Here is a 19,918-nt window from a genome sequence, read left to right on the forward strand (position 1 = left end):
GTCTGGGTGGGGCGGCCAGTTGGACAGACTACGGAGCCGGGGTGGGTACTGGTGGGGGAGGGGCTGGCCTGCCGTTGGCCGACAGATGCAGGCCCCACAACACATTCACAGGCACACCCCTCATTGCACCACACTCGACACGCACGAAGCCCCCCACACACAGCCTCCCACACACACGCAGCCACACGCCGGCCTCACCCGCGTGCCGGCACTTCTCCGCCGAGTTGCGCATGACGGAGGCGGCGCAGAACTGGCCCTTCTTGATCTGGATCACCTTGCCCGTCTTGGCGGCAGCCACCAGCAGGTCGGTCTGGCGGCACAGGAAGGCCGGGATCTGGATGATGTCTGCCACCTGGCAGGGCAGGCAGGGCCGGTGGGGATGAAGGTCAGCGGGCGCCAGGGTGCGAGGAGAAGGTGGAGGCGAGTGAGGCGAAGCAGCGCCAGGCGGATGGGTGCGCGGGGGCGAGCGGATGATTAGGTAGGCAGGGGTGGTGAGGGCAGGGCGTGTGCCTCCCATGCCACCGGCTGGCGGCCATCCGCCCAGCAGGCAGGCGCACCTGCGCCACCTGCTCCGCCTGCCAGCTCTCGTGGATGTCGGTGATGATGGGCACGCCAAACGTGTCCTTCACCTTCTTCAGCACCCTGCGGCAGCGGCACCAGCAGCGCGCGGAAGCCATGGAGACCGCATCAGCTGCCAGCTTTGCCTACCTTGCGGGCTGCCTCCCAACTTAGAGCTTGCGGGCAGCCAGGGAGGCAGCAGCAAACACCGAGTGCAGCCGCGGCATCCGACCCCATGTGACAGGCTTGTGGGGCGCGACAAGCTCTGCTGCAGTGCAGGCGCAGTGGCGGGCACGGCCGAGGCCGCAGCACGCACCGCAGGCCTTCCTCCATGCCGGGCCCGCGGAAGGAGGCGGCGCTGGTGCGGTTGGCCTTGTCAAACGAGCTCTTGAACACCAGCTTGATGCCCAGGCTGTCTGCATCGCGGCAGGCAGTGCCAACGGCGAGGCAGGCAGCAGATTATTGGAGTGCGAGCCAACCCAGCAACCCGGCTCGCCATCGGTTGGGGCGGGAGTGGCGGCAGCGGCGGCGGCCCACCTGTGACGGCCTTGATCTGCCGGCACATCTTCAGGCAGTGCTCCTCCGACTGAATCACGTTGGGCCCGGCCATGAGGAAGAAGGGCTGCGAGGCCTTCAGCTCTTGAAAGAGCGCCGACTCCTGCAGGGGCGATGGCGGCCACCACCAATGCAGATCGCTTCACCTGCACCACGGCATGTCATCCGGGCCTCGCGGAACTGTGCCGTTCCCCGCCTACCTCGGCCATCGTGCTGGGCTTGAAGTTGCGAGGCGAGCTATGCTTGTGAGTGCAGCCACTCCCTGCTGGCGATCAGGCAATGTTGTCACAACGGAGGCGCTGCAGCAGGGAGGCACAAATTGCACAGCTGGCAGCAGGTGCCAGGTGCCAGATGCCACAGCGACCTTGCACCAGGGCTCTCCTTGTGCTTTGTAGACGTTCTCATCATCGATCCTGAACGTTTGCGATGATCTCCCGAGCCGTGGCGCCGCACGCAGTCTCCCCTCTCATCGCGCACCGGCACTGTAGGAGGCTGTGCAGGGCCCACAGCTCGCAGGCGGTGCACCAATTGCTGGATGACACTGCCTGGCTGCTCCCCAGCCCAGCTGTGGAGGTGGGCCGGGCGGGCGCCGGCACCCGCCAGCATCGCGCCGCCTCCGCTTGTCGCTTTGCCGTCCTGGCCAACTGAGGCTGAATGACAGCGTGCACACGCCCCATACATCCTCAACACCCACCCACCATGCCCTGCTGCTGCGTAGGTGATGGCGGTGCGGCACGGCGCCGCTGCTTTTGCCGTCATCCGCGACGACCAGCTCCACCCCTTCCTGGGAGGCAACAAGTTGCGCAAGCTGGATGGGCTGTGGGCCTCCCTGGCGCCCGCCGCCGACGTGATCACCTGCGGCGGCCTGCAGAGCGCGCACACCGTGGCGGTGGCCGCCGCCTGCGCCCAGCACGGCAAGCGGTGCCACCTGCTGGTGCGGGGCGAGCGGCCGGCAGTGCCCACGGGGCACCACCTGTATGCCCGCCTCTTTGCCCACCATGTGGAGTATGTGAGCAGAGCCCAATATGCCGACCGGGAGGCCATGATTGCTGGATACCTGCAGCGCCTGCAGCAGGAGCAGCAGGAGCAGGCGCAGCAGGCTCCCACCAGCATCGCAGCAGCGGCAGTAGGTGCGTGGAGAGGGGACGTACCAGCAGCAGTAGCAGCAGCAGCAGAGGCTTCAGCGGCAGTTCTAGAGGCAGAAGCAGCAGCATCCCGCAGCACCAGCACCGGAAGCAGCAGCGGGCGCATCGCTGTCTTGCCCGAGGGCGGCGCCAGTGCTGGCGCCCTCCTGGGCCTCATCCGCCTGGGGGCCTGGCTGGCGGAGCACCCGCAGCTGGCGGACAGGCGCTGCAACATCGTTGTGGACAGCGGCACAGGCGCCACTGCCACGGGTGCGTGGCTGCGGTGATGTGTGGGCAGCAGGCTGGGATGCTGGGTGGACTGTGCCCTTGAGCACAGCCGCTCCACGCATGCCGCAGCACGAAGAGGGAGGAGGGCGGGCACCCCGCGTGCGACGACCTGCAACGGCGCACATTCCCGCTGGCCCCTGTCTGCCTGCAGGCCTGGCGCTGGGTGCGGCGCTGCTGGGGCTGCCCTGGAGGGTGACGGGCGTCATGCTGGCTGCACCGCTCGAGTACTACCTGTCTCAGCAGCGGAGCCTCACAGCTGCGTTCTGTGCGGAGCACGGCATGGACGCCGCCGCGGCGCAGCAGGGCACAGCAGGCAGGCTGGCCTGGGTGCAGCGCCCGGCACCGCGCCAGTTTGGAAAGGTGCTGGCGGGAGAGGTGGCGGCGTGCCGGGCGGTGGCGCAGCAGCATGGGATCGTGCTGGACCCGATTTGGAGCCTGGCGGCCTGGGAGGTGTGCCGGCTGGTTGCAGAGGCAGCACCAGAAAGTGGCAGCGGCAGCGTGGCGGACAGCAGCAGTGATGGTGGCCGCAACAGCACCAGCAGCAGTGGCGCCTGGGGAGGAACAGCTGGGCGGCAGGGGGGTGAGCTGGCGGTGATGCTGCACACGGGCGGCATGCTGGGGCTGTGCGGCCTGGCGCAGCGCCGCCCCCACGAATTCTGAAGCCCTCTGGCTCTTCATTGCACACTGCCCTCACATAGTCATGGCACGATGCTGGAGCTTTCTGGAAATAGAGTTGCATCACGCAAGGCCCCCGCCGGCGGGAGCTCCTGCTGCGGCGGCAGGCAGAGTCAGCGCAGGTCCAGCCGCGCATAGGTGGACCGGCAGCAGGGGCAGCGCGCAGGTCCCAGATCGCTGGCAATGGCAAACGCCTCAAACGCAGACAGGCAGTCGGCGTGGAAGGCATGGGAGCAGCTGAGCAGCGCCACGCCGCCCAAGCCCGCGCCGCCGCCCGGCTGCCGCCGCTGCGCCGCCTGCTGCTGCGCCTGCTGTGGTCGGCTGCGGGCCCGCATGCCCCTCGCCATGCTGGTGCCGGTGCCGTCGTGCGCATCCGCGGGGCCAGCTGCGCTTGCGGCCAGGGCGCGGCTGCAGGGCTGGCTGAGCGGCACCAGGCAGATGGGGCACTCGGGGTGGTCGTCCCGCTCCAGGCAGCGGCGCTGTACCGCCTCCCAGTCCTGCTGCTGCTGCAGCTGCTGCAGCTCGGCTACCGACTGCCGGGAAGCTGCACCGCTGGCGCTGTTAATGGAGCCATGCACACCTGGCGGCAGTCCTGGTGCAGCGGCAAGAGCCAGGGCAGGGGAGCTGTCTGCTGTGCCTGGCGCCTCCCGCACTTCCCCGGATGCCAGCTCTGCACTGGCATCCGGTCTGGTGGCGGGGCCTGAGGCCGGCGGAGCAGGCTGGCAGCGAGAGGAGAGCTGAGTATAGAGCTTCCCAGCTGCTGCAGCGGTGGCGCTGAGCTCTGCAAAGAGGGCATCAATGTCGCTGCAGCCCTGCTCCACGCTGGCCACCAGCTGAGCGCTGCCCTCCTCAAGCCGCTCGGCACACCAGCGCCGCCTGAGCGCGGGATGCTGCGGCGGCAGCAGGCGGCGCAGCGCGCGGAAGTGCCGCCGCGCCAGCCGGCCCCGCCAGGCCGCCTGGATGCGTGCGGCGCAGGCGTGGCGCCACAGTAGCTCCGCATCAGCGATGCGCCGTTTCTGGTAGGCCTGGCAGCGGCACAGCGGGCAGCACCGCGCCTGCCCCGTGTGCTCCCTGCTGAAGCGCTCGAAGCTGGCCAGGCAGGTGGCGTGGAAGGTGTGGGAGCAGCTCAGCAGCACCTGTGCCGCCGCCTTGAACGGCGCTAGGCAGATGCTGCAGAGGCCGCTCGAGTCCTGCCGCAGCCGGCTCGCCAGGTGCACCTGCTCGTGGGGAAAACCGGGGCCCGAGGGTGCAGGTAGTGGTAGGCGTTGGCGGCAGCAACCAAGCAGGCAGCAATTAAAGCAGGTTCAGCGCACCGCAAGCCACTCGTCGCTGGAAAGGGCAGGCGGCGGAGCGGGCACCAGGCCCAGGCGCTGTGCCAGGGACACTTCCGCAGCGGTCCTGGCCGCAAGCTGCAGCTGCGCCGCGCGATGCGCCTGGAGGGCCGAGGCGGTGGTGGACAATGCAGGCGGTGGTGGACAACGCATGGCTCCCGCATGCGGGACGCTGACCGTGCCGCTGCTGGTCTCTTCTTGACCGCCCTGGAGCACGCTTTCAATGCGCCCAGCAAGGCCGGTCTGCCCTCCTGTTTGTGGCCAACAGCCTGCGCCAGGCCTGACGTGGCTCATCTGAAATTCAGCTGGCAAGGGCTAGAGCTGCAGCATTTGCATCCACCTGTACATCCACCTGCCCTGTATTGCTTGCTGGTGTGCACTGTCAGACCTTGTGGACAAAAAGCTTGTTGTGGCTTCAAGAACAGGCCGCCTGTTGCAGGGGCCCCAGTTCCGCATGGAAACGTCCTCTCAGGTGGGTTCTGCGCCATCGGGCCAGGCCAGCCTGCAGCCGAGGCCAAGGCACGGCCGCGGCGGGAACCGGCCAGCAAACCACCCAAACCGCAGCCCAAATGCGCTTGCCATCCTCCGACAGCGTTGCGGTGCCGCTGTGGACGCTGCTGCAGGAGGACCAGAAGACGCCCGCGTCGCCGCTCGCCGCCGCCGCCGCCGCCACACCAGGCGGCGCCACGCCTGCTGCTGCCGCTGTCAAAGCAAGCGCAGGGCAGGATGGCGGGGATGGAGTAGAGGTCGGCGGGCCGGGCGAGTACCCGGCCGTGACGCCGTGCTGCGACAGCAGCCGCCCCGATGTGTCGCCAGAGGAGGTGGTGGCGACGCGCAGCGGCGACGTGCTGCTGCCCCACACCATCTTGAAGAGCGACCACTTCCCCGGCTGCCAGAACATGAAGCTGACGCCGCTGATCGACGGGGCACCCAACTTCCGCCAGGTGCGGAGCCGGGGCAGTCGCGCGGCGGAGGGCGAGGCGCGGAGCGGCTGGCTGTACTGGCTTGTTGAATTTTCACACTTCCCCTGCTCGGGCTGGGGGTTGCTGGTTGGTCGCGGCCCGACGCCGCCCTGCTCCCCCCTGCGCCGTCCTGCCGGGCGCTCACCACACGCTGCCGCCGCTGGCGCAGGTGTCTGGGCTGCCTGTGTACGGCGTGGCCATCCCCACCGTCAGCGGGCTGCGCCTGGTGCTGGAGCGGCTGGGCGCAGCGGGCGGGCGGCGCAAGGTGCTGTGGCACAACCAGCGGGAGGAGCCCGTCATCTACATCAACGGTGCGCGTGCGCACCTGGCCCCTCCAAGGCTTGCCATCGCACTCGGCAGATTCCAGGGCGGCGGCCCAGGGCTGCCCCAGGCTGCCCAGGCTGCCCAGGCTGCAACGTGTTCCAGCGAAGCGGTCAGTCTGTTCCCCACCGGTGGCCCACGTGCTCTGCCTTGCAGGCAAGCCGTTTGTGGTGCGTGAGAGCGAGCGCCCCTTCAGCAACCTGGAGTACACGGGGATCGACCGGGAGCGGGTGGAGGGCATGGAGGCGCGGCTGAAGCAGGATGTGCTGCAGGAGGTGCGGCGCGCGGCTGGGTGCACGCGCTGCGTGCCGCGTGGCAGCGTGGGGAAGGCGTGTGTCGTTTCGTGCGTGTGCTGCCGGTGCGCGGTGGCGCGCGGTGCTGGCGGCGAGGCCGGGCGCCGATGCGGCGCGCGCCTCCCCCGCGCCCCGCCCCCGTGCGCGCCGCAGGCGGAGCAGTATGGTCGCCAGGTGCTGGTGGCGCACGAGGACGACCAGTTCCAGGTGGTGGAGGAGTGGGAGCCGGTGACAGAGGCAGATGTGCAGACGCCGCTGGAGGTGTACCAGGAGCTGATAGGTGGGGGGGTGGGGTGGGGGGGGCAGCGCCGCAGGGCCCTGCCACGTCAGCGGGCAGCCACGTCAGCGCGCGCCGCGCCCTGCACAGCCGGCAGCGGCGCCGGGCCGGGGCCGGGAGGCGGCCGGGCGCGGCGCCCCGCAGCTGCCGCGCTCGCCACCTCCCCCAGCCTGCCCTGCCTCAACGTTGGCACGCACACAACGTCGCCCTGACCCGGCTCTCGTTCTGTCTGCCCTGCGTGCCCCTCCCCCCCACGTGGCCCGCCGCCTGCAGCCGATGGCTATGACGTAGACTACCTGCGCGTGCCTGTCACCGACGAGAAGGCGCCCAAGCCCTCGGACTTCCAGCTGCTCATACAGGTGGGCGTGCCTGAGCACCCAAGCAGCGCTGAGAGAAGTCTGGATGGCGGCAGCGGCGGCGGCCCCAGCAAGGCGCCGAGGCGGTGCGGCTGGCTGCAGCCTTCGTGCCTCCCCTCACCCGGGCCCTCCGCCCCTGCAGCGCTGCTGGGCCCCGCCGCCCGGCGCCGCGCTGGTGTTCAACTGCCAGATGGGGCGCGGGCGCACCACCACCGGCATGATCATCGCCTCGCTGCTGGCGCTGCGCCGCGCGCGGGCGGCCCTGGCGCTGCCGGAGCAGCCGCAGCAGGGGCTGCCCGACTGGTTTGTGGCCTCAGACCGCTACCCCAGCCCCAGCAAGGTAGGCGCCCGGGTGGGGGCGGCGCTGGGCCGGGCTGCGCTGCCGTGGTGCGCTTGCCTGCATGGATGTGGGTGGGGGTGGAGGAAAGGGCCGCAACCTCTCCCCTCTCCCCTCTCCCTGCCTCGGTGCATTCCATGCTCCCCATGCCCCGCACCCACCCACCACCCACCCACCCCAGCCACCCTGCCTGGCACCGCCGCCTGTCTGGCACCTCCCGCAGGCCGGCGCCCTGTCTGTGCTGGAGGAGACGGAGCTCAAGGCGGGCAAGTTTGGGGTGATACGCTCGCTGCTGCGCGCGCTGGACGGCGGGGCCGCCGCCAAGGCGGTTCTGGATGCGGCCATAGACGCCTGCTCCGCCATGCAGGTGGGCGCTGGAGTCGCGGGGTCGGCTGGGGGCCGATTGCCTGGCTCGGCTGCCTGGCTGGGCTGGGTGGGATGAATGGCGGCCTCTTGCGGGCTGGGCATGCAGCTGCGGGAGCGTGCGTGTGTGCTTCACTGCCCCCACACTCCCACCACCTGCCCACCCTGCTGTCCGCCGCCCCGCCCCGCCCCGCCCCGCCCCTGCGCAACACAGAACCTGCGCGAGGCGATCGCCTCCTACCGCGGCCGGATGTTTTACGAGGCCAACGACGCGCGGCGCCAGTCGCTGCTGCAGGCGTGTGCCGCGGCCGGCCGGCGGGCCAGCGCGGGGCCCAGCGCGCGGTGGCCCGGCGGCATGCGCCGCTATGCCGCCGCCTGCATGCATCCCCAGCCCTCCCTCGCCACGCTGCCCGCCTTCCCCGGCTTCCGCCCTGCGGGCCGCCGCCGCGTCCACCGCTCCTGCTGTGTCCCGCTCCTGCCCGCCTCCTCGCTGGGCGTCCCACTCAGTGCCGTCGTCCTTCTTTCTTTCTTTCTTTCTTCCTTCCTTTCTTCCCGCAGGTGTGCCTGGAGTACTTGGAGCGCTACTTCACCCTCATCTGCTTCGCCTCCTACATCTCGGGCGCCCACTTCCCCCCCGCCTCCCCCGCCTCCCTCACCTTTGGCGAGTGGCTGGGCGCGCGGCCCGAGCTGCGGTCCATCCTGGAGCGCCTGCTGCGCTACAACCCGGCCGCGGCCCTGGGCCTGAACAAGTCGCCCGACGCCGCTGGCCCCCAATAAGTGGGTGGGGCTGGTGGTGGCGGCGCGCGTGTGGGTGTGGTGAGCAGGTGTGGTGGTGGTGGTGGTGGTGTGTGTGTGTGTGTGAATGTGTGGGTGTGTGTGGGACTGGGGTGGACGGCCTGCTGGCTGGCTGGTGGGAGTTGCCGGCTGCCTGGCTGCTCGACGGACGCGCTACCGCCGCATCCCCGCCGCGCCGCCCTGCCTGCACACCGCCCGCCGCTGCGCGCCCGCCCCGCGCAGGCGAGGCCCAGGAGCGGCAGGACAGCGCGGAGCAGGAGAGCCACGCGGCGCTGATCAGCCAGCGCGGCGGCTCGGTGCTGGGCGCCTACGCAATCCTCAAGGAGGACCACTTCAGGGGTGCGCCGCCGCCGCCGCCGCCGCCGCTGCTGCCGCGCCTCGGGGCTGCACCTGCCGTGCCTCGGGGGCAGCGCAGCGGGTGTGCCGGGCGGCGCCTGGCGGGCGGGGTGCGGGATGGTGGGGTGGGGTGCGAGGTGGGGCAGGCAGTGGGCAGGGCGCTGCCGTCGGCCGGCCGGCATGCCAGCACCTGCAGCCGCAGCCGATCCTGCTTGCCCCGCCAGCCTCCGCCCTGCCTGATCTGCACCGCTCACCCTCGCCCCACCACCCCCACCCCACACCCCACGCGCAGGCTGCCAGTCCAGCCGCCTGGTGGCGTGCGTGCCGGGTGCCCCCAACTTCCGGGACGTGCCGGGGGTGCGCGTGTATGGGGGCGCCATCGCCACCGCCGACGGCATCCGCCGCGTGCTGCTGCGGGTGGGCGCCGCGCCCGACGCGCCGCCAGTCAACGGACGCCAGGTGCGCGTCGGGCCTACCGCGGGGGCTGCGGGGGCTGGCTCGGAAGAGTGGCCGCATGGCCGCGTGACCGCGCCGCACGCCTCGCCGCCGCCCCATCCCTCCCCTCGCACAGCGCCCTCCTTGCGCCCCACCTTTGCTCTCGCGAACCACCCCCATGCGCCCCCACCCCACACACACACCCGCCCGCAGGCGCGCGCGGTGTGGCACCTGCAGCGCGAGGAGCCTGTGGTGTACATCAACGGGCGGCCCTATGTGCTGCGCGAGTCGGCTCGCCCCTTCAAGAACCTGCTGGAGTATCACGGTATCATGGCGGACAGGCTGGAGCGCATGGAGGCTCGGCTGAGGGTGGGTGGCCGGGGGGTGTGCGGGGATGGTGGGCGTGCAAGGTGTGGGGTGAGCATGTGGTGTAGTGTGTGTGTGTGTGTGGCGGTGGCGGTGGTGGCGGTGGCGGTGGCGGCGGCGGTGGTGGCGGCGGTGGTGGTGGTGGTGTGGTGGCTGGCTGGCTGGCGTGCTCCTCACAAGCCTGGTTGCCGCTCCCATCCCGCACGCGTGTTCCTGTCGGCTTGCCTGCTGCTCCCCGCCCACCTGCACCCGCCTGGCTGCCTCCCGCCCGCCGCAGGACGACGTGCTGGCGGAGGCGCGCTCCCACGGCGGCCGCGTGCTGGTGACGCGTGAGGAGCAGGTGGCGGGCGGCGGCGGCGCGCCCCACGCCTCGGCCCGCCAGGTGGTGGACGTGTTTGAGCCGGTGGCGGGGCCCGAGGCGGTGCAGACGCCCAAGCAGGTGCGCCGCCGCGCCCCCTCTTATGGTTGGTTTGCCGCGGCAGCCTGCCGGGCGTGCTTTCCCGGGCAGGAATGGTTCCGCCGCGTGTTATGGTGGGGGCTGGTTGTCCCCTGGTGCCGGCCTCTGCCCCCGGGGCTCCCCATCCCGCCAGCCCTCACCCCCCCACCCTCCCCTCCCATGCCCCCCCCCTCCACCTGCCTCACCTCACCCCTATGCCCCACCCCTGTGCCACCCCGCAGGTGTATGAGGAGCTGCAGGGGGAGGGGTACCGCGTCACGTACGTGCGCATCCCGCTCACAGACGGCGCCTGCCCGCTGCCCCGAGACTTTGACACCTTCTACTCAGCCGCCGCCGCGGCGGGGCCCTCTGACGCGCTCATCTACACCTGCCAGGTGCGGGGGTGGTGAGGGTCGGGTGGAGGGCGTGGGAGTGTGAAGGCTGGTGGGGAGCTTTGGACCGGAGGCCGAGGGCAGCCCGCCGCACACTGCGCCTGCCCGCCTGCTGCGCCGTGGGCCACCAGAGCCGGGAAACAAACCGGGTCTGCCTGCTCGCCTGGCTGCCTGCCCTGGCCTGCCCTGTGCAGCTGGGCGGCGGGCGCACCACCACGGGCATGGTGATTGGGAGCCTGCTGCGCATGCACCTCAACGGCGCGCGCATCGGCGGGGAGGGAGGGCTGGCGGGGCCGCCCGCAGAGACGGCGGAGCATCTGGATGAGGATGTGGGTGAGTGCGGGCGGGTGGGGCTGGGGTGGGGTGGGGTAGGGGCCCCTGAGCCTGGGCCTAGGGAGTGCGGGGTGCCAGGGCTGAGGGTAGAGGGTGGTGGAGAGCAGCGCAGCGGCTGCCGTGCCAGTGTTGTGCTGCATGTCCATGGCCGCCGGGACGCCGCCTCCGCCTCTGCACGCCCGCAGGCGGCGCCTCGCCCCGCGGCGGCTCCGACGACGAGGAGGCGCAGCCGGCGGCGGCGCGCCTGCCCAGCGGGCCCAGCATGAGCCTGGTGGCGGCGCGGCTGGGCGGCGCGGCGCGCGGCGCGTACGGCGGCGGCGACGGGTCGAATGGGGAGGCTGCGCGTGGGGACGAGCAGGTGGGTGGTGGTGGTGAAGGAGGGGGAGGAGGAAGCGGGCTGTGGCCGCACCTCGCGCCCACCTGCACCTCCCACCTCCGCCGCCTCCCTCTTGCGGAGACTGTTCAAAGCAGCTGTGCCAGCCCCATGCCCATCCATAGGATATCGGACATACCTTCCCTGGCCATCATCCTGCCCCACTTCGTGTGTACCTTACCCCCCCACACACACCCGAACACCACACACACACGCCCCTGCTCCTCCCCCCCGCAGGACCCCGGCCTGGACCTGGAGGCCCGCCAGCTGCGGGACGGCGAGTACGTGGCGGTACGCCGCTTCACGCGCATCCTGGAGCGCGGCCCCGACGCCAAGGCGACCGTGGACCGCGTGGTGGACGCCTGCGGCGTGCTGATCAACCTGCGCACAGCCATCATCCGATACCGCCAGCCCCGCTCCCTGGACCGCTTCTACAGGTGCTGGCGGTACCGCGGGCGGCTGCGGCTGCGGCTGCCGGCTGTGGTCGCGGCTTCCGCCTCGCCTTCCCTGGCTTCTGCTCAGGGGCTGGGGGAGCGCTGTCCCCGCCTCGCCTGTTCCTCTGCCCCGCCGACGAGTGGCCCTGCTGCCCGCCCGCCCGCAGGCCCGAGATCCAGGCGCGGCACAACGCCTTCCAGCGCGGCTCCGCCTACCTGGAGCGCTACTGCATGCTGCTGGCCTTCACATCCTACCTGCAGGCGCGTGCACAGGGAGGGCGTGGGCAGGCGCCGGCGGCCTGGGCAGGCACCGCGCTGACGCCGCGGGGGCTTAGCAGGGCTGAAACTGCCTAGTTGATGCGAGCCCGCCGGGGCAGCGTTCCGACTGTCCCTTCCCTTCCCAGCGGCGATCGCGCTTTGCCTGCCCTGCTCCCCACATGCCAAACGCACCTGCATGCCACCACTTCTCCCCCGCCTGTCCCGCCTGCAGTACTGCCAGGCCCGCGGGCGGCGGCTGACGTTTGAGGAGTGGATCGCGGCGCGGCCCGACGTGTGCCAGGCCCGCGACTTCATCCACCAGAACCCGGCCTCCGCGCTGGCGCCGCTGCCGCTGGTGCTGCCGCTCACGCCCGCGCCCAGCATGCTGCCCACGCCGGTGCCGTCGGGCAGGTGGGTGGGGAGGTGGGGCAGGTGGGGTGTGTGCAGCAGTCACACATGTGGAGGCCACGGCTTTGGTTGGATGCAAGCAGTGGCCCGCAGCCCCGCAGCCGCCAGCTGGTTCCGCCTGTCGGTGCGCCGCTTGGGCCTCATGCCGCCGCTGCCACTGCCGCTGCTTGGTGCAGGAACGTGAGCCTGGATGAGCAGCGGCGGGTGCTGATGAAGCGGCGGGGCAGCGTGGTGGGGCGGCGCTCCATACTCAAGAGCTACAGCATGGCCGCGCCGCTGCCGGGCAACGGCGGCAGCCAGCTGCTGGTGGAGGGTGTGTCTGACATCAGGTGGGGCGCCCGGCTCTGTGAGAGTATGGGTGGGCCCCCCCGGCTGTGAGAGGGTGGCAAGCAGGGCCGGCTGGGAGTGCACAAATTACCGCTAGTCTGCTGCTAGTCTGCCGCTAGTCTGCCGCTAGTCTGCTGCTTTGGGTCGCGCCCGGCTGGGCGGTGCCGGCTGCGATTGCCCAGGCGGCCGACTCGTGCGCTGCGCCCGCCTCCCCCCCCGGGCGCAGGCACGTGGAAGGGCTGCCCGTGGCGGCGCTGGGCGACGCCACGGTGGATGGGCTGCGCCGCCTGCTGGGCGCGGCGGGGGCCAAGCCGGGCGGGCCGCGCCACATCGTCATCACAGACCTCCGGGAGGAGCTGGTGCTGTGAGTGGCGGCCTGGCTGGCTGGGTGCAGGAGGGACAGGCGGATGGCAGCCGCGTGTGGGCGTGGTGGTGGTGGTGGGGCAATGTGCGAGAGGGGGGGACCAGGCAGCCCTCTCTGAACAGGGGCGGTCCTGAACGGGCCCGGAGCCTGCCATGGCGGCTGGCGGTTGGGCTGGCTGCTCACATCGTGCCCCCCCGGCTCCCCGCCTCTGCACCCTGCAGGTACGTGCGTGGTACCGCCTACCTGCGCCGCGAGCTGGAGATGCCGGCGGCGGCGCTGCACCACGCGGGTGGGTGGCGCCAGCACGGGCGCTCGCCGCGTCGCCCCACGCCACTCCCGCACGCCAGAAAACCCCGGCGTGGCAGGCCGGGCCAGCACGGGCCAGACCCGTGACGAAAATTGTATCACTGCTTTCACAGTTTCTGAGCACAACACTTCCCGTGCTGACCTTCCAATTTTTCTGAGGTCTCGCCCTCCGCCCGCGGCACCTCCCGCCTGCTGGCTCCTGCCCGCCGCCGTGCCCCCTGCTCCTGCTACCGGCACCCTTGTCCTCTTCTCCCCAACAGTCCGTCGCCGCCACATACATGCCCACATGCCATTGCCGCCGCTGGCTGCCTGCAGGCATCCAGGCCGCCAAGCTGGAGGATTTGGAGCGGCGGCTGCGAGCCGACATGCTGTCGGAGGCCAGCGCCTGGGGAGGCAAGGTGCTGCTGCACCGGGAGGTGGCGGCGGCGCCGCGGGGGGCGCCCACGCCGCGGCAGGCCGCCAGCGGCGCCGCCGCGGCCTCGGCGGCCGCCGCGGCCGCAGGAGGCGGCGGTGGCGGCGGCGAGGAGGAGGGCGGCGAGGACATCACTCGCACCACGCAGTACCAGCCCATCTCCACGCAGGTGCAGGCCTTCTGGGAGACGACGGGGGATGTGGGAGACATCGACCAGGTGGGCGGGCAGGGGGCGCGCCGCTGATGTGGTGCAGTGGCCGCGCGGCTGAGCGCGTCGCTGGGCAGCTGGCTGGATTCGGATGTGCCAGTGTTGTCGACGGGCAGCAGGTCGCCACACGCCCGCCTGCCCCGGCATCACCTGCCCCTCTCCTACCCTGCCCCCGTCCCCCACCCGCCACACACACACACACACACACACACGCCACCACCACCACCGCCGCCCCCGCAGGGCCTGTGCACCCCTCGCGAGGTGTTTGTGGCCATAGCGGCAGAGGGCTACCAGATCAGCTACCGGCGGGTGCCCATGTCGCGGGAGCGCACCCCGCAGCCCGCAGACCTGGACCAGCTGACGGCGCAGATGGGCAACCACCCGGCGGGCAAGGAGGTGGGCGGGCGCGGGGCCTGCCTGCGGGGCTGGCCACGCCTCCTGGCTCGCCGGCTGGGCTGGCGCGGGGCTGCTGGTCGTTGAGGGGTGCAGGGGGAGGCCTGGGGGGTGGAGGCTGTGGCCTGCGCATGCCCCTGCCTGACTTGCGGCCCACCCCCTGCCTACGCGCGTGCAGGTCCTGTACATGTTCCTGTCCCGTACCGCCGCCGGCAGCAGCGTGCGCTTCGCGGCCACCGCCGCAGCCACCTACCTGCGTGTGCAGGCCGACCGCCGCGCGGCGGCGGCGGCCGCGGCCGCCGCGGGCGGCGCGGGCCTGCCCACGGGCCTCAGCCCCACGCACAGGGTGCGCGTGTGGCCGTGGTGGCGGGGGTGGTGTGGTGATGGTGTGGTGATGGAGGCGGGAAACGCCTGGCTGCTCGCCGGCTGCTCGCGGGGGTGCCGCTTCGCCGGGCCGCTGCCAGCACCACCCCTGCCTGGCCCTACGCACAGACTTATACGAACCCTTGACCTCCCGGCTGCAGGTGCCCTCCTTGGGCGGTCTGGGGCCCCACCCCTCCCCCGCCGACGACGCCTCAGACTACCTGTCTCCCACCAAGCGCCTGCGCCTGTCCACCACCAGCCTGCCGCGCGTCGAGTCGGATGCCTCAGACCTGGTCAGGTGTGTGTGTGTGTGTGTGTGTGTTGGTGTGTGTTGGCGGCGGCCTGCTGTTCAGGGCAGCTTGCGAAGTCGTGGGGAGGCCGGCAGGCGCGCAGCGCGGCAGCCGCCTTGCCACACCCCCGCTGTTCCCCACCAGCAGTGCCTACGCACAGCACTGGCCGGCCCGCTTTGCCTCGCCACCCACGCATATATCCACCCCCACACACCACCCCATGCACACATGCACCCCCACACATGCGCCCCCACCCTGCCCCCACCCGCAGCCGCAACTCAATGCTGGGCGAGTACCGCGGCATCATGAACCTGTGCCGCGTGCTGCCAAACGGCGCCGACGCCAAGCTGGCGGTGGACGCCGCCATCAACCGCTGCGCCGCCATCGGCAACATACGCCTCGACATTCACGCCTGCAAGGACGCGGCGGAGGGGGGGCTGGCTGAGGAGGAGGGTGAGCCCGGGGGCTGGCTGGGCGGGGGGGGGGGGGGTGTGTGTGTGTGTGTGCGAGAGAGCGTGTGTGTGTGTGTGTATGTGTGTGCGCGCGCGAGTGTGTGTGTACGGCGGGCGGCATGGCCACTGCGCTCGATGCGGGTACCGCAAGGTTCAAGCCGCAGACCCTGCCTGGGAGCAGCATGCCCTGCCAGGCGCCACGCTTTGCCTCCCTCGGCCTGCCTGCTCCTCTCCACGTCGTCCCTGCCCGGCCTGCCTGCCCACAGCCACCAGCCCCGTGGCGGGCGCAGTCATCCTGGGAGAGCCGCGAGCGGCTGCAGCTGCTGCCGCGCGCCGCCTGGGCCTGCACTACCTGCAGCGCTACTTCTACCTCATAGCCTTCAGGTGCGGTGCCTCCCTGTGTGTGTGTTGGCTGCGTGTGTGTGCTTCTCTCCCACTTTCTGCCTGCGTGCCTGACCGGTGGGCTGCGTGCCTCCCCGACTCCCTTCCCCGCTCCCGCCGCTGCTGGCGCAGGGTGTACCTGGACAGCCAGCCCCGCAGCCTGCTGGCAGCCTCGTTCAGCGAGTGGGTGCGGGAGCGGCGGGAGCTCAAGTTCCTGCTGTCGCAGCTGGACCTGGTGTGACGCCCTCGCGTGCTCCATTGCACAGTAGTCATCCCGACTTTTGCACGGTAGTCACCCAACGTTAGTCACTGCATGCACACCCCTGCATATTTTCCTTTCCACCAGCTGATCCTTGCATCAGCCTTGCCGGCTGGCCGCGTTTCGACCGGCGGGTGCCCCATGTAGCAACAGACATCACAGCCCTGACGGAGGCTGATGACCCTTTCACGCTCTCTGTTCTTCCTGTTCTTTTTTGTCCCCTGAACGTCAACTTGTCCTCCTTCAGCCCTGAGCTTTGCTATGTTTTGCTCTGCCCTTCCTGATTTTGTTTCGCCGTTGCTCACTGCTGACATGCCATCTGCTCAGTCAATAGGCTCGACTCCCTCGCTTTGTGCAACTTTGTGCCACAATTCTGTCTTACGTTGCTGCTCACCTCTTGCTCCAGCGCTGCATCTTCGGAGTACAATGCAGCTTGGTCGGCATTTGCGGCTGCGCAATGTATGCTCCACTACTTGACGGTCGGGAGGGGCGCGCAAGGTGTGCGGCGGCGCACGGTGCGAGGCGGCACCCATGCCTGCCTCACTGTAACATGATCCCATCCTCTGCTTGTTGATGCGTGCTATAGCAGGGCAGGGTTGGCCTGCCTCAGGGCCTTCCTTGTGAAGAGCACTGGGGCAGCAGCAAGCTTTCAGTGCCTCCAGGCAATCATATCGAGTTGGCTGTAGCCCACCATGAACAATTGAGCGCAGAGGAGGCTGTTTTGGCAGCCAAACGGGTGGACCTCGTGGCACTGCTGACGTGCTCTTCCGCCACCTTTCCCTGCAGGTGTGTGCCTGCTGCACTGTGATTGCCAGCAGACTACTAATTTAGTAGGCAGTGCACGACGTGGCGTGGTGCAGCCCCGATTGATCACTCGCTGCAGGAGCTCTAGTAGCTAGTGCGATGTTTCTAACACGAAGCGAGTACGATAGGGGCGTTAACACCTTCAGGTACGCGCTCCAGAGCGTTCCATCACTCGCTGGCTTGTGGCCTCCGGCTGATCCAGCCTGCCCGCTGCGCCTGTGCAGTCCCGAGGGCCGCCTGTTCCAAGTAGAGTATGCCATCGAGGCAATCAAGGTGCGGGAAGGCGGGCCGCTTGTCGGCCGGTGGCGGCCGGCTGTGGCCTGTGCCAGTTGTGGAGCCTTGCGCCTGCGGTGAACCGCAACGTGCCTGGGGCCCTCCCTGCCACAGCTTGGATCCACCGCCATTGCGGTGCGCACAGACGAGGGGGTGGTGATGGCAGTGGAGAAGCGAGTCACGTCGCCGCTGCTGGTGCGCCCTGCTGCCAGTCCACCCCTGTCGCTGCCGGCCTACTGCCGCCAGTCTGTGCAGCCTGCTGCATGGCTACTTTGCACTGCCAACATGCCAGTGGCCTGCGTGCATGGGTACCTTCTGCCCCGGCCTGGCCCGACCGCCTGCCTCCCATCCCTCCCCCAACCGCGCCTCCCACCGCTCCCTGCCCACCTGCCTGCCCTGCCTGCGCGCCGCCCGCAGGAGCCCACCAGCATAGAGAAGGTGGCTGAGGTGGACGAGCACATCGGCGTGGCCATGAGCGGGCTGACCGCCGATGCACGCACGCTGATCGACCACGGGCGGGTGGAGACGCAGCAGCACCGCTTCACGTACAACGAGCCGATGCCGCTCGAGTCGCTGACGCAGGTGGGGCAGGCAGGCGCCTCCCTGGTTGAGGTGCCTGCCTGCCTAGGCACCCAGGGAGACTGGCTGTTGGGCGGGTGGTTGGATGGCCCGGCTGCTGCCACGGCTTGCCGTGCGCTGTGCGCGAGCCTGGACTGTTGGGTGGGTGTGGCAGAGTGGGCACGGCAGGCAGCCTGGCTGGGCTCGACACCCCCTGCCCTCATGCTGCCTGCCGCCCCGCTGGCCCCCCGCCCCGCCGCAGAGCCTGTGTGACCTGGCGCTGCGGTTTGGGGAGGATGACGAGGGGGAGGGCGGCATGAGCCGGCCGTTTGGCGTGGCGCTGCTGGTGGCGGGGTGGGATGCAGAGGGCGGACCCGTGCTGTGAGTGTTGCATGGCGGACCGCCCGCATGCCCTGGAAACACCCCGCCGCCACCGCCGCCACCTGCACCAGCCACGTGTGCCTGCCTGCTGCCGCCTCGGCCACCCGCCCTCCCACGCTCCGCGCCCTCCCGGGACATGCGTGCTGCTGCCGTGAGGTGACTGTACCGCCTCCTCCTGTACCGCCGCCGGCCTCCTGTACCGCTGCAGCTTCCACACCGACCCCAGCGGCACATACGTCAAGTACGAGGCCAAGGCGATCGGCAGCGGCAGCGAGGGCGCGCAGACGGCGCTGCAGGAGTCGTACCGGTGGGTGGGCTGGCAGGCGGGCGGGCGGGAGCGGGCTGGGTGCAGGGCAGAGGGGCTTGGCGGCGCGGGCAGTGGGGCCGGGCCGGGCGCACGCTGCCAGCTGGCAGGGCGCACGCTGCCCGTGGGCGCGGCGCGCGCCGCCTCTGAGGCTGCCGGCGTCTGCCCGTGCGGCGGGCCGGCTGCCATCCGGCGAGGGCCTCCCTGCCCCTGCCCTGCTGCCATCCACCGCCTCTGGCGCCGCCTGCCGCCCCCGCCCGCGTGCGCGCAGCAAGGACATGACCCTGAAGGAGGCCGAGGTGCTGGCGCTGTCCACGCTGAAGCAAGTGATGGAGGAGAAGGTGCGCGGGAGGGTGCGGGGTGTGTGGGAACCGCCGGGTGCTGGGGCGCTGCCGGTCTGCTGGCCAGGCCCCACAGGGAAGCAGATAACAGCACGTGCGCTGGCAGCCACAAGTCAGGGCCCGGCAGCGTCCCACCCCCTGGTGCCGCGCCCCTCCCGGCCCCGCAGGTGACGGCCACGAATGTTGACATTGCGCGGGTGGCGCCCAAGTGGCACCTGTACACGCCAGAGGAGGTGGAGGAGGTCATCGCGCGCCTCTGACCCCCTGCCGCCTGGCAGCAAGCGGTTCGAGCAGCGACAGAGGCATCCGTGTCCAGGCCGCAGCGGCCGCGGCACCGCGCCGGCGAGGGGAGGTAGAAGCAGCCAGCCGCCGCGGCGTGGCTGGGGCACGCTGGCGGCAGCCTCGCTGGGGCGTTTGCAACGACTGTAAACACGCAGGCAGATAGGTGGAAGGAGGCACCAGCGCAGACAGGCCCAGCCGCTGCCGTTCCAGCGTTGCTGGCGGGCAGAGTTCTCTTCCACAGCCACATCCCTCTAGTGGAGCCCACCGAACAACCCATGGCTTACAGCATGCTACTGTGTTGGTCTGTGGGCAGCATGGCACAGCTGGGGGCAAAGCAGGGGGGCACCCGCATCGGCAAGCATGGAGGAGGGACAAGCGGTTGGAGGATCAAAGCGGGCCGTTGAGGGTCAAGAGTGCATTTTGGATTTTAGGGGTGGAACAGCAGATAGCGCCGGAGCACCACAACGGGTGGGGTGGGGGAATGAAATGGCGGCGAAACATTGTTCAATTGATATGCCATTCAATGCTGGAGGACAGCCGGACGGAGAAAGAATCAGTTACGCTCTGGCAGTGTAGGAAAATAAAGAGGGAGGCACGCCGGGCACAGCTGCTGCGGATGTGAGGCTGCGCCGCCAGCCGCGCTGGATGGAGGTGCACGCCGCACATGCGCTGCTGCGCCGGCTTGCCTGCGCGACTGCCTGGCGTGTCCTGGGAGCAGCGGTGGCCTCCGCACGGCAAACACGTCGCACTAGGCGCCGCAGCATCTAATCACTAGGAGCCGTCTCGGCCCGTTGCTGCCTGGCGAGATGGCCAGGCGGGGCTGTCTGGTTGCATGGGGCTGCCGCTCTGCGTCGCTCCATGCCACCAGGCGGCTCGTTTCTGCGCCTGTTGGCTGGCTGGCCAGGGGCCGGCACATCTGTGGCCGGCTGGCTGGCTGCATCCTGGCTGGGGCTCTCACGCCAGGAAGCCCAGCTTCTCGCCGTTCTTCTTCGCCAGGCGGATCAGCCCCTGCACCTGCTTCGTGTCTGCGCCCAGCTGCTTGCAGAAGTCCTTGATCACTGCAGCAGGGCAGGAGGTGGGTGGGAGGAAGGTGAGGATGGTGCATGGAGCCGTATGGCAAGCATAGGCCTCCCCACACGCCGCCGTGCAAGGCGGCCGCCGGTGGTAGTAGAGTGCGCGGGGCGCCCGCCTCCGCCGCTACCCCCCCCCCCCCC

At 70.4% G+C, this 19,918-nt stretch overlaps 6 protein-coding genes across 6 annotated transcripts in view; 3 read left to right on the top strand and 3 right to left on the bottom strand.

Annotated features, from left to right (window-relative positions):
* CHLNCDRAFT_26331 (hypothetical protein) overlaps positions 1-1,213 on the bottom strand; it is a gene marked incomplete at both ends in the record, with an annotated part of 2,254 nt that extends 1,041 nt beyond the window's left edge. Inside the window, 4 exons of the mRNA XM_005844955.1 lie at positions 135-352; positions 558-642; positions 875-974; positions 1,096-1,213. Of these exons, the coding sequence (XP_005845017.1) occupies positions 135-352; positions 558-642; positions 875-974; positions 1,096-1,213 (521 nt within the window). The remainder of the gene's footprint in view (positions 1-134; positions 353-557; positions 643-874; positions 975-1,095) is intronic.
* Positions 1,214-1,834: 621 nt separating this feature from the next.
* On the top strand, positions 1,835-3,185 carry CHLNCDRAFT_138496 (hypothetical protein; the record flags this gene model as incomplete). The annotated part of the gene is made up of 2 exons (XM_005844857.1): positions 1,835-2,507; positions 2,677-3,185. The coding sequence occupies 2 exons, from the start codon at positions 1,835-1,837 to the stop codon at positions 3,183-3,185; spliced, it is 1,182 nt and encodes a 393-aa protein (XP_005844919.1).
* Positions 3,186-4,036: 851 nt separating this feature from the next.
* CHLNCDRAFT_11976 (hypothetical protein) lies at positions 4,037-4,597 on the bottom strand (the record flags this gene model as incomplete). Its single annotated transcript, XM_005844956.1, has 2 exons — positions 4,037-4,417; positions 4,514-4,597. Coding segments are annotated over 2 exons (465 nt in total), but the record flags the coding sequence as incomplete, so codon positions are not given.
* A 503-nt stretch (positions 4,598-5,100) lies between these two features.
* CHLNCDRAFT_26452 (hypothetical protein) lies at positions 5,101-14,103 on the top strand (the record flags this gene model as incomplete). The annotated part of the gene is made up of 25 exons (XM_005844858.1): positions 5,101-5,475; positions 5,663-5,804; positions 5,971-6,089; positions 6,261-6,387; positions 6,658-6,743; positions 6,883-7,080; positions 7,325-7,444; positions 7,655-7,737; positions 7,948-7,954; positions 7,999-8,189; positions 8,483-8,574; positions 8,864-9,015; positions 9,220-9,375; positions 9,650-9,811; positions 10,051-10,203; positions 10,395-10,604; positions 11,144-11,343; positions 11,508-11,620; positions 11,867-12,009; positions 12,205-12,335; positions 12,560-12,697; positions 12,919-12,986; positions 13,319-13,419; positions 13,543-13,614; positions 13,864-14,103. 25 exons carry the CDS (start codon positions 5,101-5,103, stop codon positions 14,101-14,103), a joined length of 3,579 nt encoding a protein of 1,192 aa, XP_005844920.1.
* Positions 14,104-16,664: 2,561 nt separating this feature from the next.
* Positions 16,665-18,682, top strand: CHLNCDRAFT_26444 (hypothetical protein; the record flags this gene model as incomplete). The annotated part of the gene is made up of 8 exons (XM_005844859.1): positions 16,665-16,711; positions 16,790-16,838; positions 16,953-17,033; positions 17,256-17,420; positions 17,659-17,777; positions 17,986-18,084; positions 18,353-18,422; positions 18,590-18,682. 8 exons carry the CDS (start codon positions 16,665-16,667, stop codon positions 18,680-18,682), a joined length of 723 nt encoding a protein of 240 aa, XP_005844921.1.
* Positions 18,683-19,658: 976 nt separating this feature from the next.
* The window catches only part of CHLNCDRAFT_26326 (hypothetical protein), a gene marked incomplete at both ends in the record, with an annotated part of 636 nt that continues 376 nt past the window's right edge, over positions 19,659-19,918 (bottom strand). Inside the window, one exon of the mRNA XM_005844957.1 lies at positions 19,659-19,762. Within this exon, the coding sequence (XP_005845019.1) occupies positions 19,659-19,762 (104 nt within the window). The remainder of the gene's footprint in view (positions 19,763-19,918) is intronic.

The sequence above is a fragment of the Chlorella variabilis genome (genome assembly GCF_000147415.1).
Source record: "Chlorella variabilis unplaced genomic scaffold CHLNCscaffold_20, whole genome shotgun sequence".
NCBI classification, from domain to species: domain Eukaryota; kingdom Viridiplantae; phylum Chlorophyta; class Trebouxiophyceae; order Chlorellales; family Chlorellaceae; genus Chlorella; species Chlorella variabilis.